At 33.3% G+C, this 27,203-nt stretch overlaps 2 protein-coding genes across 4 annotated transcripts; both read right to left on the reverse strand.

Moving 5' to 3' along the window:
- LOC120624212 (dnaJ homolog subfamily B member 6) lies at positions 1–11,879 on the reverse strand. Of its 3 annotated transcripts, none has more exons than XM_039890625.1 (7): positions 11,449–11,879; positions 7,900–7,993; positions 7,172–7,281; positions 5,964–6,065; positions 4,897–5,079; positions 3,817–4,069; positions 1–2,599 (listed from the first exon to the last, which is right to left on the reverse strand). In XM_039890625.1, the coding sequence occupies exons 2-7, from the start codon at positions 7,962–7,964 to the stop codon at positions 2,500–2,502; spliced, it is 813 nt and encodes a 270-aa protein (XP_039746559.1). In that variant the 5' UTR covers positions 7,965–7,993; positions 11,449–11,879; the 3' UTR covers positions 1–2,499. The 3 variants fall into 3 exon arrangements, with proteins under 3 accessions (XP_039746559.1, XP_039746558.1, XP_039746560.1); XM_039890624.1 differs by having other exon boundaries at positions 5,928–6,065; XM_039890626.1 differs by lacking the exon at positions 5,964–6,065.
- A 3,552-nt stretch (positions 11,880–15,431) lies between these two features.
- Positions 15,432–26,811, reverse strand: LOC120624657 (4-aminobutyrate aminotransferase, mitochondrial). Its single transcript, XM_039891325.1, has 9 exons — positions 26,605–26,811; positions 25,636–25,748; positions 25,054–25,221; positions 23,869–24,147; positions 22,837–22,997; positions 18,919–19,069; positions 18,131–18,288; positions 16,790–17,058; positions 15,432–15,887 (listed from the first exon to the last, which is right to left on the reverse strand). The coding sequence occupies exons 1-9, from the start codon at positions 26,660–26,662 to the stop codon at positions 15,769–15,771; spliced, it is 1,476 nt and encodes a 491-aa protein (XP_039747259.1). The 5' UTR covers positions 26,663–26,811; the 3' UTR covers positions 15,432–15,768.
- Positions 26,812–27,203: the final 392 nt, after the last annotated feature.

Consider the following 27,203-nt stretch of genomic DNA (forward strand, 5'->3'; position numbering starts at 1 on the left):
TTACAATTAAGTTTCTTTATTTATTTCGCAGTGCCCATTACTTGCTGACAATAATTTTGCGGAACACAAAATATTGAAAACCATTTAATATTAATTATTAAATCTATTTACAATTATTTTGAAAATCAACGATGGTAAAATAGAAGAGAATCTAGAATAGCAATGGCACTCGTGTAAATAGCAAGAACTCCTGTTATGTGCGGATCTAAAACCTAAATGAACGTAAGTATCGTAAGCTTCACAGTTAATTTTAAACAAAAGGAGTAAAAATTCTTGCAACATAAATTAGAATTATTAAGTACCTACTAAATTAGCATAGCAAAATATAATTATTATTGATAACTATTTGACAATCTTAATCGTTAAACTTTCAATTTGTTGCTGAGTTAAGGAATATCAACCAGTTACAATATGGTTGACCTTGAATATACTTACATCGCCCTAACATTAAAAATATTTATTGTACAATTCTGGAAAGTGTTGTTCATGCATGACATCTATTTATTATAAAAAGTATACAAATGAGTTTTTTACATGGGCATGCTTAATTGTAGCTATCGCACCCAAGATTTTCAAACCAAAATTATAAACTAATTTTGTATTTCTATTTAAGTGTTCTACACTTTGAAGAAACATGATGCATATGTAAATTGAATGCATAGAAATATTTCCGAACCGGCAGAATATCAATCCCGCATTTCAACGGCAATAGCGGCCTGATTGCTTTGCCAAAAAAAAAAATTGATATGAACAAGAGATACTTATTTTTACGAAAAACGAATCTGCTACTAAGTGTTGTAATACTTTTGTTGAGTAATAATAAAGTAGAAATCCTGCTTCGTCACAGCCTTTTTAATCATAATTTACTATTAAAGCGATAAAGCTGAAATACCCACGTGTGTATTAAACATAAGGATATGTAGTGATTTCGTCAGTTTTCTTTCTAGGGCAATAAGAACACAAGTTTAGCTCAGCTAGTTCAATTGAATGTCAACAAAATATTTAATGAAACAACTTGGTTGCGCTTAAGGAATTACGTTTGCCCGTGACAAAAACTCATCGTGTTATATATATATGTATATGTATATATATCAATATATATGTATAAATATTACATTTAATTAACATCAAAGGCAGATTAATTTATCATTTATGTTAATAAAGTGAGATCCCATGGATTGCCAGAGGTACTGCAACACTTTAAGATTACATAATAGAATTATTCAAAGATATTTCAAGAAATAAAATATGGGTAATTAAATTATGAATATTTTTAGATGATTACTCAACTCAAAAAAGGTAATATTTATTTTTGCAGATTAGGGTATCGCGACATCATAAGAGTCCTGCAGTTTTTAATATATGTTCAAATTACTACCCTGATGAACACATAAAAATAATTTTCTTTAACATTCATTTTTGAGAGGTTTCATTGTTTGGAGTAAGAAAATTTTTTTTACAGAAAAACTAGTGACATTTTTCTATCCAGCTTAAGAAAAATAGAGTATACACAAGATAAAACTTCTATCTAAATACAGTAGTCTGTCTGGCGAACAAGGGATCTTGGTCCATAATATATAATGGCGTTTTAATTACATTGCTATACAATAAATGCCGTTAAACAAAAGAAACACCAGTGTGTAAATAATATTCATAAGAGTAATTTTCAAAATTTGTGAATTAATACAAATATATTTTATACTAACATAATATATCATATTACGACTAAAGAGTAAAGAATCATATTGTGATAATAGACTAAAAGCTATGACTAACCCACGTGGGTAGTCTGGAACTCAAGTCCCCTGAGCAGTTGACTTCTTATAAATTGAAATTGCTTTACGTCGTTAACGACACAATTGTAACTAAATATATAACCCCATACCTTTTTTTGGCATCATTGTAAAATTTTATCTAACATTCATATCATATATGAAGCAAAAATTTTAAGCTTCATATTATATAATGCCACACTCGAGAGCTTAACCAACGTGGCAGTAAAGGTATTAACAAAATCAAACAACTAAACTACATTTATAAAAATCATTACATGAAAATTTTTAGAGCCACATAAGCTAGAAGTAATCATATAATTCCTTACTCATAAATGGCGCCCCGTACGTTTACATATTATAAACTGACCAGCAAGTTGACACTAACCTATAGTTGACTGTAAAATAGGAGTATCAAAACCAATACACAATGCTCGTTCGAGGTTGAGATCAAGAATCGGCCAAATAGTCCTGATGCGTGAAATATTTTAAATGAAAAATGGTACAAACTTGCAATTGGCTCACTTTTAATTGAATATAAAAAATAAAAAGCGAGACTTATGACTAAATTAAGTATTGTTTAGAAATTTCACCGCAAAATTTACAGTGCCAGTAACTACATTAATTAAAATAAGCAAAATTAAATTAGAAGTTGGAACATGTTACTCGCATAGTATTGTATTGAGTAAGTTGTCATATGGATCGAGTTTGGTTATATGATATATATTTAACTGTATGTTAAAGATTGAGGTACGCCATTAACAGTCTTTGATTTGAGAACGCCATTTTCATAGGACATTACAGTCTCGCGACCATTCTCCATGACCCTGTAATAAAGAAAATATATTTTTAATAAATATAACATAATAATAATATAACATAATACCCTTGGCTTGGCTAGATTTGCTTAGTTCGGCCATTTAAAGAATGCGCTCCTGACAGATAAAGATTGAATGGATGAGAGGATTGCTTCTTGATAAACATATTTTAATGTTTATTTACACCATACTAACATTAAATTATTAAAAACAATATTCCGACTGAAATTTTTTTTTAAATATTGCTGATATTGCTCAATTTACTGTTGAATAAATGAGAAAACGATATTGTTTTAAATTATTCATACTTCTTATATAGGAACGAATTTCGTCAGGAACGAATTCTATTAATATGAGGGCACAGTTACTAAAGACTATAAATGTAGTATGGTAGCATTGGCAACAGTGACGCACTTAACCTTATTTTTTTTTTTTTTAATACAACTACAAGTTAGCCCTTGACTTCTATCTCACCTGGTGGTAAGTTATTATACATTTTTATTAAATTACATATCCCTAATCGGTTTCTACGGGTCATCGTAACGAACTGCTAAATCGATTGTCTTGCGCGCTAGATACGGCTGTAGCCCAGACCAGACCAGAGAGAATACAGAAATTAGAAATCACAAACGCTCGAACAAGCCCAAAGCTGACAGCACTTACAATTGTGCCAGGGAGGTCATAAAAATGATTTCGAGAAAATATAAATTTCATTATTTTTGAAATCACTAAAAAGAATCTTTCTAACGATGAAATTTACCTTCTTATATTACATATAATTGTTGTGTTTGTGTTTGTCTGAACTCCGCTTAAACGGCTAGACCGATTGGATATTGGATGAAATTTTGCGTATATTTCAACGTTTATTGTGTTTAGAAACCATCCAGAAACCTTCTGGATGGTTTCTAAACGGTGCTGCTGTCGTCGCAACGGATCAAAGCATTGTATGCCACACTTGCGTTGCGACGACGTAAGACGGACGACACAGCGACCTCGTCGTATCCTACCTCCGACAGCGCAGCATTATCTTCCCTTCTCACGCTTCACGCTTCTTCTCTCGTCCATTGGTCCGTTAACCGACGCGTGCGACGTCGCCACGCTTTATTGTGGCAAGCCATTTAAAATATATGGAAAAAGACGCAGCATGGACGACGCAAGGCATGAATTAGGCAAAGCTCTTACCGTCAGTACGACGATACTACATCGTCAATAACATCGGAACTTACTTTTTAGTAGTAATCTTCTTGCCGTTCACAATCCTTGTACTGGTGGTAGTGCTGCGCATGTTGGCGCTGCCCGGGCCGGCCATCGAGCTGTTGAACGTGGAGAACGACGTGAACGTGTTCCCGTTGGACGCCGCGTGCGCGAAGATGTCGTCGAGGCCCTGCATACCGAAGCCGAACGGGCTGAATAGAGACGACGTCAGCGACGTGCTCGGGTGACTGCGCCGGCCTCCGCGGTGGCTGTGCCCGTTTATATCTGGTGCATAGACAAAAAATAAATAAATAAAATAAATACTTAAAATTCTTTATTGACAAAAAAGTTTTCATTCATGCTTGGTTGTTTGTCTCTACACTAGGAGCCCTGTTTATTTAATTTGTGAAACTTTAAATTTACAGATAAACCGCGTTTTGGGCAACCTCGAAATTTTTCCATCCTCTCCATCTAACGCCAGCTATAAAATTAGTTTTTTTTTATACTAGATAGACTTGCGCTTGACAACTATCATGCCTGATGTAAAGCAATGATGCGGTCTAAGTTAGGGCGCGCTTGTCTAGAAAATGCCTATTCACTCTTGCCTTGAAGGCATGCCGGACCTGCGTTCAAAACTTTAGCAGTCCGTATCAGAAACGTAGATGAAAAGCGCTTCGTGCATGTTGCCTGTATGTCACCACATAAGGATGCCACCGTTCACGGTGTCGTCTCGTTGTTCTGTGAAAGAATGTTATTTATAACGGAACTAGCCGTTGCCCGCCTTCTTCGTCCGAGTTATAAAAAGTTCATTTTTCTGGGATACAAAGAAGCTTTCGTTTTTGTTGTGTCGTTTCATCTAATTCTATGACAAATATCAAGTTGATTGGTTGCTTAATCGGCGTGAATGAAGTACAAAAAAAGTTGTAGTAAAAAGTACAAAAAAAGTTGTAGTAAATATTTAAGATGTATTATTTTTTATTAAAATATTTCTATTTATTAAGGGGCTAATTGGAATACAACACTTAAAAAAAACAAATCCAGTTTTAAGTGTCAAAGTAATATCGTAAATGCAACGTATTTGATTCTACCGCAATTTTATCTAAGATTCTTACCAGCAAATAACTCGCCAAATGGAGAGCCGCCAAAGAACTCTCTGAACACCTCCTCCGGGTCTCGGAATTTGAAGGGGAAACTGTGGTAGCCGAAGTCATAGTCCTCATCAGCCGCGGAATGTCGCCCTCTGCTGTTGTTCAGCCCCTCTTTGCCATATTGATCGTAGACGCGACGTTTTCTTTCTGTTATCGTAGTATAATTAATTCCTAACTTTTCTGAATAGGTAACAACTAGTAGCGAAAAATAAGCATGGAGTTTAAAAATATTTTATTACGCCTGAAATGAATGCAGTATGTACTGTAAAGATATTTTGCATTTTAAGCAAATAACCTACATGTTTACAGATAGTTAAAAAATCTTTATCTTTGAATAACTTAGGCGTTGAAGCATGTTTTCTTTGAAAGTTAAAATATTTCACATTATTGTAACGGTTTTTCTTATTACTAAGCAAGTCTTATTTTCATGTGATTAAATTTAAAATTAAATAATGTCCAACAACAACGAGTTTTAAATAGCAAAATATTTTAACTAGGTAATATATAATATACACCACACGCATTTTATGAGTTTAATTCGATTTAGTAATAGCCATCATTATTTTAATGCCAAGTTGATTTATGATGTTTGCGAATAACGAAAAAGGGCATTAGATCATATGGAGCAGATGATTAGTATAAAAATCCACACAATTTTGGATTGTTAATAGCAATTAAATTGGGTAGCTGCCAAAAAACTCCATTGTTACAATACTATTATATTAATAAAATGAATCATATTAATAATAATATAGTAGAATTCTATTATATTATTACTATTGAATATTGTCATTGCGTTCCATGCCATTATATTCCAAAAAATAATAAACCAACACCAGGTACGTGTTACTTAAAACTTTTATTATTATTTTATTTTTAAAAGATTAAGAATAATAATGAACATTGTACAGGAAAGGTAGATTCGCAAACGTACCCAGTTAATGATAAAATGACAATATTCAAATGAATAAACCCTAGTTGAAGTGGGAATCTACCAAAAAAACGGTGGAATGGTGTCTCTCCAAAAAAACCTTTGAAGCTAAAGTGTCGATGGCCATTAACTCCGTTCTTGCTTGAATATCTGTGACTGTGGTGACAGGATCCCCGAGCATCATATAATTTCCGCTTGTTTTCTACCCAACAATAAAACCATTTTGTACAAAACTAATAATTCTAAAATACAGTTGTAATTATTTTATTAATGTATAATGTCAAGCAACCGGATTATTTATTTATATTCTCCATCTACCTTTTTATGTATTATACGAATTGCGACACGATCAGGTTGTGAAGGTTATTACTACTATATAATATCCATTTTATAGTAAGCAAGTTATTCACAATAAATATGGGATATTATTTAATTTGGTATAAATAATATGTTAAGATTAATAAAATATAATTTTAGTTAAATGTTACAATATTACATTTAAATAAATCTAAATATAAGTTATTTTGTAACAACTAATGAATAGATTTAATCATATAATTTAAAAATAAATAAAAAACTATATTATATAATAAAAAATGAATTAAAATTCAAAAAATTCAAAATTCAAAATTCATTTATTTCAATAAGGCACTTTTGAAACGTCAAGTATGCATGTTTGTGTGACTCTACCATTAAATTAAAACCATAACAGATTTTAAGGTTCAGTAATTGAACAAAGTGTCTTTCTTTGACCTTCACTATAAACTTTAGCTCTACGATCTACTAACCACAATACTGTAAAATCCGAAGACCCTATATTACTAGCAAATTGTATGCAAAACATAGCAAAAATTGTAACGACTTAGCATACAACATAAGTTGAAAAGTTTACCCAATGTTTAACTGAAAAAATTTTTGAGGCAATCACAAAAAAATCTTTAGCTATCTAGTTAGTGTCATTGATAATTTTAGTTTGCAGTATTGATCGCTTTAGTATTTTGATATGTGATAGATGATATCTCAGAAATCATGTAACTTAGAAAATTTGAACTCTCACTCATGGAACAAAATGATTTGATCCGATCAGATTATCACAGCATAGGCCATAAATAAGGGAGACAAACACAGTGCGAAATATTTCGTGTAATAAACATAGTGCTTTAGAACGGATCTAGGCCTAGGTGCACTGTAACAGTGTGTCTGAATATACTGTTATAACACTTATTTTGTATAAAGTATTTTTAACAATTTGGGAATAAAGGGTACTATTGAAGTAATTTATAATAAAAAATTAATTGCAACTCTTACCATCGGAAAGGACTTCGTAAGCTTCAGATATCTCTTTAAATCGCCTGTTCGATTCATCTGCATTATCCGGATTCTTGTCAGGATGCCATTTTAGTGCCAGTTTTCGGTAACTAGATATAAAACAACTATTCAATTTCAAGAAGAAATCAAGAATAATTCAGGCACACACACTACTCAAAATTATAAGTTGAGTAGTGTGTGTGCCTGAATTAATTTAATAAGTTGGCAATTCTTCAAACTAAACACACAATTGTACTTCCACAAATCTCTATGAAATGGGGATGGGGGCATAGCAGTGCTATCTCTTTTATTGAGATTTGTGTACAACAGACTGTGAACCAGTATTTATTTAAAGATTTTAATCAAAGATAATATTTTCTTAATTGTCAATGATCAATGATTCATTAACTACCTCAATAGTCTTGTGGTTAACAATGAATAATGAGGATTGATTTCTGGGTTTGATTCCCTGATATATAAAAAATGTCAGTACCAGTCCAGAAAATTGGCACTGCACTATAAGCTGTTTATCAATAGCATGTCATAATAATTTTTAATCCTATGAAAATTGGAGCCAGTATGGACGACAGTAGCATTGAAAGAACTTATGATAAATTAATGATGATTCATTCATGATGAATTACTGTTTAAGTAATACTATAAATAAGAACCATTGCGGAGGCCTACCTAACACCCTTATTCAAAATGGATATGTATGTGATACTCACGCTTTTTTAATCTCTGCATCAGTCGCAGTCCGAGATACACCCAATATTCTGTAGTAGTCCACCATCTCTAATCCCTCAAGGGGTATAATATATTCTGAAATAAAAACAATAGCAATTTATTAAATAGTTGGAAGAATATATTCACCTTTGGTAGAGTAACTACCCCAGGGATAGGCAGGTTAGTGTCTCAACACCCCTAAAGTCAAGTGGCACAGCAGCTTTCATTAAAGCTGCTATGCCACTTGACTTTAGGCACATTTCTAAAAAGATTTATATCTCTATTTTCATCGTCACCCCTGACCATGGCTCAAACTGAAAATTTAAAGTAGGTTTGCAACATTAAAGCATCATTATTATCAGCAGCCATATAAGCCATCAGTCCCACAGCTGGAAATAGGTACTACACTGTTCTCCACACCACCAATTTCCTAATGCTGGGCTGGTACTGAGAATTTTTACAATAAAACCCCATGCCCAACAATTCTTTGAGTATTCACTATTTAGTTCAAAAGGAACAGAACTGTAATTCTATTTTTTGCAACAACATTTGGCCCCACTTTAATATTATACATAAGAAGATTTAAATATGACTATATACCTTTGTTTATGTTTTATGATTGCAATAAAAGTCTCAAACACATAGTTTCATGATTATTTATATTATTTGTATTCTACATAATTATTCACTCACCATTATATTTCTAACTAAAATGGGCATCCTGAATTGAAAGACATTTAAATATTATTTATCAAACCATTGATTTAATATGTTACTGTCCAAACTTACAAAATGATTTGACAATGACTCTATATGACAACCAACAGAAAACTAAAATATATATAAAGAACTACTTGTTCTTCTTTGAAAAAAGGACATTGTATAGTATTGTGATTCAAAGCAAGCGAGGACTTTCTGGCCAATAAGTTTGAAAAGATTTTATTCAAAAAGGAATAGTTTCAGGTACATGGTGCATATTAAATTTCCAGATTTTATTTAAAATTGGTTAAAGACACCAACTAAAAACTCAGCTGGGTATTCATTCTGGCATAAACTAAATCAGGGTAATTTTTAATATTTTCACTTCTTTAATGTTATTTTACTTTAAATATTAAAGAACTTGTCCTATTTTTAATTGTTAAAACAACAATAATACGTTGTTTTTTTTGTTAAAATACTGAACAATGAAAACAGTGTGTGTCAAAAGTCTGTGTTTTATTATGGTTCATAATATCTGTAGTTTATTTATTGTCTTCTTTAAATATTGTATAGTGTTTATCATGTAGATCTTGTTAAGAGTTATGGTTTAGATTCTGGGGCTACTCTTAGAACATAATATTGTTGTGCTGTTAATTTTTTTAAATATAGCAAACTATAGTTGCTACTCAGATTGTACAATTATTTCCAGATATATTATATGCAATTGCTGCTATCAATAATTGGCTGTCAACTTGTTTGATATTCATGCATTGCTCAGAAAATCAATATGATACATATGAGATCAAGCATGATTTAAAGAGTGCAATATGCAACATAAGCCAGTAAAGCCTCAGTTTAGTGGTAGGTACTGTTGTTATCAACTATAGCTTCTTTTATTCTGGTGCCACATTAAGTGCTGACAAATAATTACATATAATTATCTATCTCAAAAGCATAAAATTGATAAACTTTAATTACAATATTTTATAATTTTATGAATATTTTAAGCGTTCAAAAATTATTATATTGCCAAGACAAATAGACTTTAAATTTATATTGAAAGATAAATTTAAAGATGTTAAAATAATGACACTCTATAGCCAATACATATTTGAAAATTTAATGTATGTTCACAAAAATATATCAAAATTTAAAAGAAAATGTGACTGCAATAATTTGAACGTTAGAAGCAAAAATAAACTTGCAGTGCAGTACACTAGACTACACAAAATAAGCAATTCATTTAAAGGAAATTGTATACAATTTTACAATAAATTACCGGTTGATATCTTGGGGATGTCACTAAAGAAGTTCAAAGTTTGTATTAAGCGAAAGCTTATAGAAAAGTCCTATTATAGTATAAAGGATTACGTAAACGATAAAAAAGCTTGGGTGTAAACAATTGCTCAAACCAGGTTGCTTCTTAAATATTTTCTAATGACAATGTGAGATGGTGATAACAAAAAGAACACCCGGCTAAGTTTGTTGTGGGCTTCTTCTTAGACCAGGGCGCGATTGGAACCCTCGTAGCTTTAGTTTTAAGTTTACGATTGTAGTTATCGCCATCACTACTCACTGCTATGTACACATTTTGTATATAATAACGCATCAAAAGTGCCATCTATGTGCCTATTTGAATAAAGATATATTTGACTTTGACTTTGACTTTGACAAGACAAAAATAAATAAATAAGACCAACAACTAAAACCAGGGAACTACTCTTTGTCCTTACTTTTGAATGCTAATGCCTGCAAGAATATGTTGGGGCATTAACAAATTTTGGCAACAATGGAAAAGTTAAAGCACTTGTGTGATAACACTCTTTCTCATACACTATAGGTACTCCCCAGACCAACAGGCTTCCATTATTAAGAGGGAAGGGATATTGTTTGGAAACTACAATTCCATAGAAGCATTCAAAATCACCTTATAATAGATTCCAGCAGTAGACATTTATTAACTACCTTTTTAATGGCAAGAATGTTTAGATAGTTTGAGTAACTATTCCTGTTATCAAATTATCAGAAGGTAGGTATCTGGTACAGAATACAAAACTCCATTTTCATAGATAAATTACACTAGCTAAGCTATAGTTCATCTGTGTAGGATTCAGTTGTAGCTAATCCTGGAGGAACTTTTTACTTTTATAGGATAAAATCCTATATGTTAATAAGTTTAAAGCTATCTCTGTTTAACATTACAACTATTGTTTGTCTTTGTGATGTCAAGCAAACAAACAACCAAACTTTCTCATTTATTTAATTAACTATGATTTGAATGCAATTTTTGATACAAACATAACCTGGTAATTAATATAATGATATTATACCTACATAAGCAAGCTTTAAAATAATGAATCGGTATTTGTTTATTGCAGTTTTTCAACATGCTCATTCACTATGAATCATACTCCTTGTATAGTAAGCGGAAAAAATCTATTGCTGTTGTATCTACAAATTTAAATTCAGTAGTTTTTTTGATTACATTTAATATGTGAGACTTTAAACCTTTACAGTATTATTTCATATGCCTAAGATCCATTGTAAGTACTGGATCAATGAATCAAATCAAATGAATATTGAAAGAAACAGCATTAATTACAACCATTTTTGACACAAAGTCATTTACCTAATTTGAAATATTTAAAAATAGATTGAATCATCGCAAAATATTACGTAGATCGGAAGAAATTATAAAATAATATATGACACCCACACATGAATGATGCAGACGGTGCAGACTGAAATATGTGAGAGTTGAGACAATATTAATCTTCATTTCAGACAACTGTGATTTTGTAATAATATGATAAATTAAAAAATTACAGGCAATCGCTTTACATAATACAAACCTTTATAGCATTTGTATAATTATGAAATCCGTTGAGTGCAAAAACAGGTGATCGCGAACGGCAAAGATCATAGATGTTTGCCGACCACCCAGTGTCACAATGGAAAACTTGGGCAAACTATCACTTTATTGTAACTTGTGTAGGTATACAATCACTTTGAAATCAATTTTGTGATCACAGAAGTTTAATTATTTCAATCACATGTATGAAATGGACGATTGGTTTTTTCAATGACATTTAATGATCGTTCGAGAGAGAATAACACTAATGTAATCACTCCTTTGTTGGTAAAACTTTATTATAATAGAAAAGTAAAATGATTGCATACAAAATCAACAAACACTTGACCAAACTTAGGAATTATTTTTACATTTAGAGCAAGAGACCTATGATTAATTTTCCTCCTCTCCGAATATTTTATTGTTATAGGTTTCGAATACAGAATAAAAATAAATTAATCAATGTTGTCGAAGTGTCTAACAGTAGTGTTTATTTCCTCTTTGGTGGTATTTGAAGCTTTAGTCTGTGGTAGAGTTTTAGCAACCGATGAGGATATAATATGTTATGTAATTACAAAGAAGATAGAAACTGGACCTACTGTAGTCGTATTTAGTTCAGGGCGTTAAAGTTAAGTAGACGCATCTTTCTGCGGAATGTCAGTGGGTGCGCATTTTGCCGCTCATTTTCATTATCCATTTTAAGAAAACATCAATTGTATTAATTTATATTCAAGAGAGAGTATAAAAAGAGTCAGTTATACATTGTGCTTAATAGTTGTAATCTTAAATAGAATGTGTCAGTGGCGTGGTCTTGATACATGCACTAAAGCACTGCTTACCCTATTTTTAACATAGCTCGTTTTAGAAGATTATTCCATGTTATGCCAACATTCTGCTTTAATACTACCCTGGTCAAAATACCATTGCAAGCCACTTGAGTGTATGGATAGTTCAGGATTTAATGAGAAATTTATATTAAGGGGCATACAGTTGACGTACTCGTCCGCTTTAGTTAACGCGAGTAAAACCGTGGGAACGGCTAGTTGTTTGAACCTAAAGTATAGTATACCTCTAAATGAATTACTAGTCTAGTAGCATGCAGTACTAGTTTATTTTAACTCCTATAGAGCCCAATAGTGGAATTATTTAGAGCTTAGACCCAATACGGGTGTTCTATTGCGGGTCGGAAAATAATAATCCGCGGATCCCTCCGTGAGAAGTTTAAAGAAATAGGCATACTTACTGTAGCTTCACAATATACCTATTTGTAATAATGTTTGTAAGACAACATATTAGTCTATATAAACAAAAAGTGGTATGTAAACAGTCGACTTACAAGAAATGGTCATAAATTAGTTTCATCTGCATATCGTCTACGAAAGGTACAGAAGTCATTTGTGGGATTGAGTATACGTTTTTATAATGGGATTCCTAAGGTACCTAATTTTGGACCTACCAATGCATAAGTTTAAAGAATATGTTAAAACACATTTATTATATCGAGGTTACTATACAGTTGATTAATATCTTAATGACATTGGCTTGCTTGGAAGCATCCGGCTCCGCTTTCATCTCTCACACGATTGAAAAATGAATGTTAAAATGTAAATTGTTGATTTCGGAAAAGAGCAACTGCTTAGTTTCTTGCCGGCTTCTTCTCGGTAGAATCTGCTTTCCAAACCGGTGGTAGAGTCACTACAAACAGACAGACTTGACGTTTCAAAAGTGCTTACATTAGGCCTACTTGAAAGAAATTAATTTTGAATTTCGAATATCTTTAAATGCAATCGCCATATAGGAATTTTAGGTCTTTAGGGTATCTATAGGGTAGGGTATATATAATAGGTGGGCCTAATAACTATATTAATAGATTCTAAAGAACGAGAATTCGAGAGTTTTATTAGATTCTAAAGAAAGGTAAATAACAATTTTATTATATTTATTTATTATTTACTTATTTAATTTTATCCGAAAATGCCAACCGCAAATTCATAGTGTTTTCAAATTAATTTGAAAGTTATAATACTATGATGATGTTTAAGAGTCGTCAAGCTCAGATAAATGAAATGAAACAAACATCAAAATTATAATTAATAGCTTGATTTCTATGGATAATTTTTTTTTGCGTTACTTTACTGCATTCCTTAGGTTGTCACTCAGCTCGCGGGCGTACTCGTAGGTTGTTATGACTCTTCATTCTAAATATTCACTCCCACCAGTTTTTAAAACCAGTATCATGAGAAAGCTTATTTTAACTTTGGGAAGGTATGTTATAATTAGATGCATGTTACAAATAGAAAATAGACAACATCCGTAATTAGCTGCCCAAGCAATGTTCTTAATATAGACTACTGAGTAAGTATGAAACGTCACAACGGGTATTTAGCGAAACAATATTAATTTATGGAATTAGGTAATTATGTACTTTTAGGATACAATGCATTTATTGTTCTGGCAGCGGCCATCATGGAGCGATATTCATTATATTGGGTAATGGTATAATTTTACGATTACCGAATATAACAAATATAGCTCCATAATATTTATTATTATGTATATATATACAGGCCAGCCAAGTAGGTACGGAGAGAGGCCAAAGAAGAAGGTAGGTACTAGTTGTTACCCGCGCCTTCGACCGAGTAAACAAGATGTGTACTAAGCCTGGCCCCTGAACTACCACTATGTAAAAAAGTGTTCTTTGTTGTGTATTATATTGTATCATAGTTGCCTATGTTATTTTCTGAACCGGGACCCCTAAACTACCACTATGCAAAACGTCACGTGACGATCTCTTGCTCTAAGAAACAAAAACAAATCTATCCCACGAGAACCGTACATTTTTCCAGAACAAAGAATAGCCTATTTGCCATTTTCCAACGATGTTCTTAAACATCCAAGTAAAATGGATCCTATTTGCATTTCTCTAAAAGCACAAATTTGCTTCAATTAACTCAATTTGCTTAAATTAGATTCAACGTTTGGCAGAAAGTTTATAATTTAAAACGAGTAAAATTGGGTCCATATTACATGGAAGATACAGAGTTTGATGTGCGAAAAGGACTTTTCGATAGCGAGCGACCAAATCTTGTATTAAGGCTACAGATTCGTGATAATCTTTTTCTTTTGAGATGGTATAATTTCAATGTGGTCCCAGACGAATATCACAGTTTCCCTGACTGATTTGGGCCGCGGTTGTCAATCCAGATTGATTTTACGCGAGTGATTTAATTTAGTGTGCACAAGGTGCAGATAATAGACCCTCACTCTCGTATTCCGATGAGACGGCAGATCCGACGTTACTCGAAAGAGATCAGGCGCATGACCGACAACTTAATGTGAAATGTCAATTTTTCTACACTTTGGTCTGGTTATAAAAATTTCTTGTTTTTTTTTTAAAGAACATTAAAAATCTTTACCGACCGTCTATCCCACTCAATCTTCACTCTTCATGTGTTTGTTCTTTCCTCGTTTTTCTGAGTGGTGTACAAATAAAGAGTATAAATAAATCCCAATGCTGAGCCAGATGAATAAACAGCTTACAGGAATCCATCAGCATTTATATTACGTGGGTATCTATACCAATAGTAAACTATTGACGGAGTATAAAATAAAACCCAGGCCTTAGTTATGTGCATATAGCGTATTTTTATTGCATACAGAATAAAATATTTTCCTAATTTTAAACATCAATTGGAAGACTTGTTGAGGGCACGACATTATTTTATTATCACATAATAATATCTAAGTATAAATAACAAATATTATTATAAAATCGATAATACCATATATGTTTAAAATGCTATATTACAAACAAACTCGGAACTTAAATGCCAAAAAAGTCAGGACTAAATTATTATTTATAGCGTATCTAATCTAACTTGCACAACATACAGACCAAAATTCTTTTTTTTTTCTAATATCAATATCAATTTAATTGGAAGACATTAGACACATATCACATTTAAAAGTATATTATAAGCATGTAATAAATAAATGCTATAATAGTAATACTTGAAACTTCTTAGAACTTAATGGCTCACTGGATACAGCATCATAAAAAATTAATGCTTAAATTGATAATACTGAATATCACAAAATAAAATATAATCTGAGCCCCTTTTCGTTTAATATAAATAATCATTTAAAATAAATTATTTTAAACCTAGGGCATGATATATTATTGCGAAACATAAAAGTTCAAATTGCTTTTTAGAGTTATCATAATATCACAAAAAATCTATATCTATAAAACTATCCTGAATTGACCTAGATTATTGCGACTATAAGCCTTTGTTAGGACATGAATATAAATGCGAGATACTTATATTTCCCGCAGAGTTTTCCGTAAAATGTCCAAATAAATAGCAGCATGCTTCGGCGCGAACACCAGGGCCGGTCTAAGGCGAACACTGTTCTCTCCACAAGCTCCACCCAAGACACCTAAACATTTCAAACAAGAATATAATCGCATATTTTAATACACTTAGGTCCAATTTCACCAATAAACTCGCATCAGCCAATGGGGCATCAAAAACAACAGGAATGTTAAGATAATTTACGTTTTAAGACATATATTTGTCATACCATCAATAAATCAAGCATCATGCGAAAGACACAATACTCAGTAGTTTAAAACTGGACACACACACCGACAGACGGACAGACACACAGACAGACAGACAGACACACAGATAGACAGACAGATACACAGTCCATTAAAGCACTTAACCGGTAGCTAAAGTAACAATAATTGGTTGGTGCAATCGGCCCTTAAAATTAGAAGTCTAATCATAGGTTGCAAAGTGGCGGTTGGCGCTGGGATTACCAATTCTGGGGGACATAAACCTCTAAACTGTCTGAAAATAGTGCTCTCTTCTTCCACGGGTTATTAATGAGCACTACTCCTGAAGCTGTCAACTTAGTTTATAACTTTGTGATTTGTGTCATGCAATAGACACAATCCCACCTGGTGGTAAGTGATGATGCAGTCGAAGATGGTAGCGGGCTAAACTGTTAGAGACTATGGTAGTCATACCCCTAATCGGTTTCTACGCGTCATCGCACCGGAACACTAAATCGCTGAGCGGCTCGTCTTTGTCGGTAGGGTGGTAACTAGCCGCGGCCAGAGCCTCCCACCAGACCAGACCAGAGAAAATACAGAAATTATAAATTCCCAAATTGCCCCAGCCAAATACCACGGTCACTTGGGTCATTCTCATTGTGCGACCCGCGACCCATTACCGGCCCACTACAGGAGTGGGCCGGTAATGGGTTAATATAATGATCACAACAATATTATAGTTATAAAAACCGGGTCCGACTACAGAGGTAGATTTCCTCACCATTAGTTTTCAAATCTGCAACGATTTTGTCTCTGCATTGTGTATTCGTAGCGTTAAACGCTAAGAAAGTGCCTCGTCCACGCACGCTGTTTATCACCTGAGGAAATTCAATCTCCAACTTGTGTAAACCGTCCTTAAGGACTTTTCCGGTTTCGTTTACCAAGGAAAGTAGATTTTCATTTTTAATAACTTGCAGTACTTTCTCCAACAAAATCAATTTGCCTGGGTCTCCCATCCACGTATTGAATACCCGGTATGGGTGCGCGGGCCTGTAAATATCATTGTATTTGAATGGGTATATAAACTAGTTTAAGATCGTGAGATGACCGCATTTGATTTTTAGTATGCGACATTGCAATTTGATTTTTTTTTAGCTTTTTTGGTGAAAAGACTCCTAGAAACATCCAGTTCATGCGGTATAAATTGAACTTTGAAATGAAAATACACTTTTTGTACACCTAACAGAACGGAATTTTACTCAATAAAACAATATATATACTTATCCCTAAAAATAAATCTCTGCCAGGCAACCCAACAGAGAAAGAAATATAAATATATTTTATTTTTCTACTTTGAAGGAAAACAAACGAAATAACAGTATAAATCATGAATCGTAAATCATCATCTGCTATATTATGCAACTGGAGTGAAGCCAATAATAAAATGGAGTTTCACAGTGTTCAGTGATGACCTTTGGTAGAGTTCAGTCCTGGAAATCTCGAAGAAAATGTATAATAAAATAACTAAATAAATAAATATACTACGACAATACACACATCGCCATCTAGCCCCAAAGTAAGCGTAGCTTGTGTTATGGGTACTGTGATAGCTGATGAATATTTATTTATGAATATAATACATAAATACTTATAATATACAGATAAACACCCAGACACTGAAAAACATTCATGTTCATCACACAAACATTTTCCAGTTGTGGGAATCGAACCCTCGACCTTGGACTCAGAAAGCAGGGTCGCTGCCCACTGCGCCCCTCGGCCGTCAAATGTACTCTCTTAAAAATGCATGGCGGGCAAGATGCAGACAGACAGACAAAAATTAAAAGAAATACAGTTTTGGTTTGAGTATCGATTATAAGTAGACGGCCCTTTTAAAAACATGCGTGACTGATGCTAAAAGTTTTTCCACAATGTTTTCCTTCGCCGTTGAAGCGTTTGATTTTAATTATTTATTATTAAAAATCGCACTTAACTCAGAAAATATAGAGGTGCGTGCCGAAGATCGAACTCGGTCCCACCGAAAGGGAAGCCGAAGCCTTACCTCCTAGGATAGTACCGCTTCTCAAGTTTACTGAAATAAGTATGAAATGAGTTAACTTACTTTTTTTCAATCTTGAAGTAAAAGCCGCCAGTCAACATTTTCTTGCTGAAGGTAACCACATCGGGGGCGGAGGGTAGGTTGAAGTGCTCGTAGCACCACATCTTGCCTGTGGGCCCACAGCCAGTCTGCACCTCGTCTATGATAAGAGCCGCTTCGCTCTGCGGAATTATTACCATCCTCAGCATCATCATCATTATCACACAAGGCTCGGGTCTCCACTCAGAATGAGAAGGATTTAGGCCGCGCAGTCTATTACGTTGGCATGATGACAGTAACAAAGAATTACAAAAATATTTTATTTGTCTAATGATATATAATAATTCTTGTAACACGCTGATTTTAATGAAAAGCGTTTTTTTTTATTAATATTCGAAGTGAGATTGGTATTTATTTGCAATAAATAAAACTGCAAAATCTAGCGATCCGCCATGACAGGTATAACGCCGAAATCAAAATTATGACGTCACTTCTATATAAACATGATTTTTGTACCACTTCGAAAATCTCTACGTATAAGAAGTATTTTGTAATTTCAAACTATCATTTGCAAATTTCTTTGTTATCAGTACCAAAATATCTTTAGCTATGGAATTTCGCGGGCACTATTTTTTAAAATATTTTTTTGTATATTGTAGATACTTTCCAACATCATCGGGCAGTGTTTCAAAATAAGTCATCAAACCTATTGCGAATTGTTAATCAAAACTTAATATTCATAAACGTTCTTCTATAGTTATACAAAAATAGTAGGGTAGGCGGGAATGCACGCCACTTTAACCAGTACTTACATTTTGGCATATTTTTTGCAGCTTTTGGAAAAAGTAGGGCGATGCTTCATAATCGCCGCCTTCTGACTGAATAGGTTCAACGATAACTCCGGCTACTGGGCATCCTTTCATTTTATATTTCTCTATTGTGTCAGCTACTTGCTCGAGACATCTGCAAGGAAAATTACAGGCTGATTCGTAAATCCTTATTCTTACTAGTTATATTGTAAATGCGATAGTATGTTTGTTTGTTTGTCCTCCCTTCACGCCCTAAGAAAGTAACCAATCAATTTCATTTTTGGCACAGAGTTAGTTCAAACGACGTAGAGACGACGTATTCAATATCTTGCAAAATTCGACAGTGCTCTGCCCCTGCCGTTGTTAGATCTGCCTTGACTTGTTGTAAATCTGAGTTAAGAGTAAGAGCAACTGTGCTTATAAACCGTCTTTGGCTAACATGAAGTTTACTAATGTTACTCGGACGCCGACTTTAGGCAGGCAATGTGGGTTTGCCAATTTCGTGCTTATATACAATCTGAAATACATGATTAAATATTGGTTTAACTAGAGTTTAACTAAAGTATAGAGAGTACTCACTCAATCCTTTAGTTAGTTACCCATTGAAGCTATGTGTATAATTGTATTTTTTACAATTGATATCACTCACTTAAAAGCTATACTATATTCAACGATGGTATCTCCAATCTCAATACATAGTGCAACACCTTGTCTGAAAGTTTGCTGTTGCAATAATGGTTCCAAAATCGGATCAAGACTACTTTTTTTTCCTAGACGGCAAACGATTCTAACATGATTTGTAAATACCTAACAAATAACGCGGGCAACAGCTAGTAACAAATAATCCTAACCCTGTATATTTAATGATAATAAATTGCAAAATTTTTATATCTCGAAGGAAATCGTAGGTATTCTATAAGGATATTCTAAAAAAATATCTTCGAAAAATGCATATTAATGCACATTTATTACAATAGGATGGAAGTTGGTATACAGGCGCACAGCTATTGGTATATATTGTTTTACACCTACAGGAGTTCTAACTATATTATAAAAACTCTTTCTCTTACGAGGAGGTTCGGAAATTCCGGACTACGTATACTGTATTTTTTTTATCATGGAAAATAATTATATCTATCTATTGTTTCCGTTAAAATCTTACTGACATTGACACACAACGTGACATATTTGTGCATTAATAATATGTAATGTAAATAAAATTATTAATATCTATTATAATTATTGATCTAGATAACATAAGTAAAGGGTGATAACCAAGGCCTTAGCGATATGTAGCATTAAGGCTAAGTGCTTTATTCAAATAGGAGAAGCAAAACAATAATTGTTTTATGTAGAAATTGTATGTTAATTAACGATTTTATTAAAAAGAGAAACAAGAGTTTCTGCATATTAAATTAAACTATTTATAAACAAGAATAAAAAATAACTTAGCTACTAGGAAAAATATTTACATAAAATATATTATATCATCCAAATGGTCAGTCTCGTATGTCTAAATTCGGGCTAAATAAGCGCCAGCACCTTTTATAGACTTTTGAGTCATTCGAAACGTGGATACATTTATTGGTTATCAACACTAGTAAAATGTTTTTTGTCTTATGTTCATGGACTTAGCTTGTGGACTGAGATTTGAATTGTTTTTAATGTTTTAATCCTTACTAATGAAATTTAATAATATAATAAATGTGAAAGTTTGTTTGCATCCTCCTTTACGCTCTATCTAAGCAAACAATAAACTTGATTTTTGGCAAAGAGTTAGTTGAAAGAACGGAGAGTAATATAGGGTACTTTTTATCCCAGGAAAACAAACCGTTTTCGCGGGATTTCTGAAAAAGGTAATACACGTATTTGATAACTGCGGAGAAGGGCTAGTTTTGAATAAGCAAAAAGTACGTCAACACATAATCCGGCCATGATGCAAGTTTTGTTATGACATAAAAGCGTTTGAATTAGGAAAATATTAGTCTCCAACGGCCTAGAATGCAATTAAAGGAAAATGTAAACTGAACATAATACAACCGCAGTGCGAAGATAGATTGATATAATAACGTGCCTATCTATAGTAACAGTAAGTTATATCCGGCGACACGACTGGGGGACCGAGCGCGCCGCGTTTCTTTATTGCTTAACGAGAGTGATTTGATCCACATCATTGACCCATTTGATTGGTGTAACAAATAAGGAAGAATTTACATTTATTTTTGTTTGGCAAAGAAAATTTACTTGCGCAAATTTGAACGTTTTTTCTTTCCACGTTACTAACTAAGCTAATACCCGTAAGTCTTTAACCGTTAATAAATACAAGCAAGCAATAAATACAATGACAGCAGAGAAAGCAAATTTGCTGGCGGAGTATATTACCATCTCCTTTTTTGTTTCTAATTAAATTTTTGATGTTATGTCAAAGTCAAAAATATCTTTATTCAAGTAGGCCCATAGGCAATAACCATGTTCGTAAACTTAAAATTAAAGCTACAAGGGTTCCAAACGCGTCCTGGTCTAAGAAGAAGCCCACAACAAAGTTAGACGGGTGTTCTTTTTTTGTTATCACCATCTCACATTGTCATTTAAAATTATTAGAAGTGCAACCTGGTTAGAGCAATCATTCACACCCAAGCTTTTTTATCGATTACGTAGTCCTTTATACTATAATATGACTTTTCTATAAGCTTACGTTTACTACAAACTTTAAATTTTTCAAGAGACATCTCCAAGATGTCAATGGGTAGTTTATTGTAGAATTGTATGCAATTTCCTTTAAACGAATTATGAATTTTATGTAGTATATTGCACTGTAAGTTTATTCTTACTTCTAATGTTTAAATTATTGTAGTCACAATTTTTCTTAAATTTAGAAATGTCTTTATGTACATACATTAAATTTTCAAATATGTGTGTATAGTCATACACACTGTCATTATTTTAAAATCTTTAAATTTATCTCTTAATGACTCCACTTATACTGCGTAAAATTGCAGCTACATGAGGCTTAAAACCTATTCTTCAGGGTGGCACGTTGTAGGACGTGTTGCAATCTCCGTGAAGTGTTTCCCTGAGCAAAGTCGGTTTTTTTCTACCTACCATCAGTTGGCTCATCTGCTTGGTCCACCAATTATTAATTACTCCAAAAAACGCACATGCAAAGAGTCGCGTGCGCGCAAGGGGACTTTTGGAGCACCTTCCGTTTCTTTTACAGGGCTCCATTTATTACTATTGCGTGCACATACTAATTTAGGACTACAATAGCATACCTACTTTAGGTATTTGCGAAGACGATAAAAATTGCTAGGTGAAACAAGTGAAACTATCATATCCGAGATAAAATACTGGATTATAAAGGATTTATTAATTTTGACTTATGTGTGTTTTCAAATGTTTTGTATGTATATTTTATCTGCAATCTCATATCTTGAAATCCTGATTACAATATCCATAAGTTTCTAAGCCAGCGGGCGCGAACGTAAAGATTTTGACACCAAATTTACTTGATCAAATAATTATTTACTGCGAAATTATCTCTGGCCTTGTCTACCGGGAGGCTTCGGCCGTGGCTGGCCTTGCCGCGAGATTGCAGTCAAGAGGTAACTTGTATTAAAATAAAAAAAAGTCGTCCCAAACATTACATACTAATTGCAGAGTTGATAAAACTGCCGTGCTGGAAAAAACCAACCGTTCTCACGGGATTAGTAAAAAAACATAACATACGCGGGCAACAGCTACTTAATAATAAAATAAAACAAAATAAAAGTTTCAGGTACATTATTGACGAACATTGATTTCCCTTTCACAGGCATCCGCTTAAATTGAATAAGTATTCAAAAGTGTTTCTATAATTGTTATCAAAGCGTGAAATAGAAAGAGAAAATAAAAAATATGATAAGTTCATAACTTGCGCCTTACTTGTTATCTTCCGCGTGATTTTCTGATTCAAATTGATTGAGTGGATATTTGTATCTCGGGAACGGAGCAACCGGCCAATCAAACGCGGGGCAGTCAAGCTTGTGTATTGGTTTCGATCTTGTAGTCGACAAGGCCCCAAATGTACGACCATGGAAACTTCCCTGTAAAACCGAATAACAATTTAGATTTATCTCTTACGATTATATTATTTACACCAAAAAAACGTAATATTCTAAAATAATTCCACTAGGCTTATCTGCAAAAAGAACTTGTTAAAAGCATCGAACTCATTTTAGATCAGGTTTTGAGATAAGTATACAACATTATTCTATTTGTGGTTCCTACACTCCAAGTATAAAAGTGATTACACAATTCTTAAATACGGGCATTTTTTTTTCTCCATAAATGTTACTTTTAAGCCACAATTAGATCTAGTGTTTTGAAGGGGCGTATTACAGAAACAGCAAAACAGCGAATTTACAACACATAATAATACCACTCACCCTCACAAAAACATCAATACAATTAAACCAAGGAAATGTAATCGAATACCTAGCGGTGTTTTAATAATTCACAGTTCATCATTATGAACTACAGTAAATGGATCTCCTCTAATAGCAAGATGGGTTCAGTCCACAACCGGCAAGGCCGGATTTGTAGACTTCACACGCCTTTCCAAACATTATGGAGAAATCTGTCTCAGTCACGCAGGTTTCCAGTAGCAAGTGATATTTAATTGGCTTAAATTAAAAACGCACATAACTCCGAAAAGTGTGACGTTCAATGTGGGGAGCCTGGAATGCGCTTTTCCGTTGCGTAACAGACCTATTTATTCTTGGTATCACAAACCTTCATCCTATCTACCTAGAACATGCATAGAGATAGACGCAAACCCAAGTTCACGTTATGCTTAGATTTAGCAGTGTACCAGAACAATGTTCATCTTACCTTGACTCCTCAGCACCATTCCCTTCGAGTCTTCACATTCTGAAAGGACTTTCAAATTTTTTTTAATTAATGTCGCAAAATTACCTTAAATGATAAAATCGACAAGTTTGGAGAACCGGGCGGCTGATTAACCATACATGACGCCATCTCCTCGGGTGAGAAGTCAACTTTTCCTCCCCGTTCTTTCAATCGGTACCACATAAATACAGTTTTGTATGCATTCTCGTTAGAACAGGAACCACACATCATTGTGGTAACTGCGTCTAGGCCTTGTGGTGCAACTGCCATTAATACACTCTTTAACTTTTGAGGCCAATCCACTGCCGGAAACACACCGAGAGCTGGACGATTGACGAGGGATCTCTGGTGAATGAAACATAAATTATAGATACTATTACTTTTAGAACTAAATAGAGCCAGAAACAGAACACGCGTCACTGCTGGAAACAGCTGCTGCGACAGTGTTATTGACTGCACGCGTTTTAGCAGCACCACGTTTCATACAGGTGGCATGCACGAGGTTTTCTACAACAGTAGTAATATTGCGGGAAGATAAATAAATATACTACGACAATACACACATCGCCATCTAACCCTAAAGTAAGCGTAGCTTATATGGGTACTAAGATGACTGAAGAATATTTTTATGAATTATATACATAAATACTTATAATATACATATAAACAACTGAAAAACATACATGTTCATGACACAAACATTTTCCAGCAGCCGTAAAAATAAAAAATTTAAGATGTGTGAAGAAGATGTGTGTTTTATTTAAGAAGTGCTTTTGTGCATGTCTGAAGTGCACGCCACTGCAGGGTTTAAGGCACTATGGAAGGAGAGCTGCTGTGTGCACTGCAATGTGATGATCTCTTGAGAGTTAAGTGCGACGCGTGACGCTTTGTACGATTGTCCCCCATACTGTGTTTGTTTCTATATCTGTGTAACTGTGCACTGCATCTTCATCAATCATCAATAGCCTATTACAGTCCACCGCTCGACTAAGGCCGCTCCTTACGGGAGGATTTGTCCATAAACACTACGTTCGGCAGACAAATTTATGATTGCAGTAGGGGGTAATAGTTGTGCGGAAGACGCTGCTGCCCAATGTCCCTATTATTCTCTTAGTCCCCCTTACGACAACCGCGGGAAAACGAGGGGTGTTGACAACTGTATTCTGGGGTTCGGTGACAAATTTATTCTGACCAGCCATAACCACACGGCACTGAAGAAATTAAATCTTTAAATACGCGTAATTAACTTACGAGACTATGTTTATCTTCAAAAGCTTTCAATAGCTCCGGATGATTGTATCCGACAGGTATCGATGATATTTGCGTAAACGAGTCCAAAAACGTATTTCCATCAGCATCCACAAAATAATTACCAATGCATTTATCATAATCGGCAAACAGTTGCACCGAACCTGCTTGCTGGAAACATTAATTGAATTAACATGGTATTATAATATCTGAAGGATTCATGATTTCAGTAACACTGTTGACATTATATTTATTTTATTTTTGTAGTAGGTAATTAATTGTAAAATATATTTCTATTTCATTTCTTTGATGTTAAACTTCTTCCCACAAGCAAGATGTTTTTAATTCAACGTGGTATTGTTATTTTAAACAGCTTTGTTAAAGTATGACATAAGTTTCACATCTCTGTTAAATCAGAACCAATTTTTCAACAGGTTTATGTCTATGTCCTAAATTTGAATTTAGGTAGCTAATGAGGATCTTAGAAGCAATTCACTTAAAACCAGTCCAATGTACCTGTAGTAATTATTACTATAAAGGTCTATATTAAAATTTAAGTAACTACATAATCTTACAGGCACATACCTGTAACGAAGACAGTTCTTTGAGTAGGGCTTCTGTTTTCGGCCCAGGAACTGAGGTTTTAATATCAGGTTTCTTTGGTTCTGCTTGTGGTACTGTTGAAAAGCTTTTTAAATCTGTAATAATATTATTACTACAATACTGTAATATACTGTATTATATAACTAACTGTTACCTATGGCTAGCTAGATACAGATTAATGATGATACTGTGTAGAACTTTTGACTCTTTTCTAATTTAGTCAGTTTACACAGCCAACAGAGTCCATCTATCAAAATCAGCTATCTGAAGCTTATGGAAAGCTCCATTTATATTAATTAACTTCTGACCATCTAACTTTAAAGAGAAGGTTACATACATAAAACAACTGGATAACAACTCTCAAAAGATAAGAACTTTACATAAAACCAGCTTACAAAAAAATTGTATTACAAGATAAATAATTACAAAAATGAGAGAAAAGATAGGTTGTCAATTGCTCCTGATAGCTAATTTGGTTTTTAGTGCCATTTTGAGATGGGGATATCAAAGAAAATATACACCCAGCAAAGTTCTGTGAGCTGCTCAGAACAGGATGTGTGGGATGGAACCATTGTAGCTTTAGGTCTAAGTTAACAAAGGATTTATAAATGATTATTTTTTTGTTTGGTATGTTATATCTCAGAGGTGGTACCATTTTTAATTTGGTGAAGACTTATTAGAGCGTTCCTGGAGAAATTGAGGGAACTCTTCAAATATTATAGGCACAGCTATAGCAATTTGGATATTTTTTTTTAAATGTTGTAGCAAATATTAATTTCTTACTTTTTAATTTTTAAAATTTAATTTCTGCGTTTTGTCAATTTTTGTTTGATTTTTTATTTACACGTACACTATAGTAAGTAAGAATGAAATTTTGTGAAGATGCTGAAAGCAATTACTTTGCTTTCAGAATTTCCATTTTTTTTTAAATGATGTTAGAATAAAACTTACGTTTTTCACCTTGGTGTAAAAATCTTTTCGTAAATGGCTGTCTGAATATACGCAACATTTTAAATATTACTTATTTACCGAATAATTGAGATCCAATAAAGCTGGCCTGTGATTAAAATCTAATTTTAGAAAAATTAGTAAATTTTTAAAACCAAGTAGCCCCGGACCCAGAATACGACCGTCCAGACAAAAACTACAATACTAGTGTTTTACTGTCTAGTGGCTAGCCAATTAAAGGGTCTAGCTAGGCTTGCATAAAAAATATCAGTTTATCGATAAATCGATTTAATATCGCAAACATAACAAATATGATATAGTATTGAAATCGATATATTTCCGATTACTGAAACTGCTACAATTAAGTAACTAGTAAAGAAAAACAAATATTGAATTTCGGTAAAAAATTGTTTTAGAATATTTTACAAAAATATCACAATTGATATTATTATATTTATTAAGTTATATTGCTATAATAATTGTGATTTTAATATTTATATTTTATGTAAAATCTTAAATCACTGTGACTATACACTGTAAGTACACTGTACGATCATTTAAACCTATAGTGAGTACTTTATAGAAATATATGTTCATTTCGA

This window comes from Pararge aegeria, chromosome 6 (genome assembly GCF_905163445.1).
Source record: "Pararge aegeria chromosome 6, ilParAegt1.1, whole genome shotgun sequence".
Classification (NCBI taxonomy): Eukaryota; Metazoa; Arthropoda; class Insecta; order Lepidoptera; family Nymphalidae; genus Pararge; species Pararge aegeria.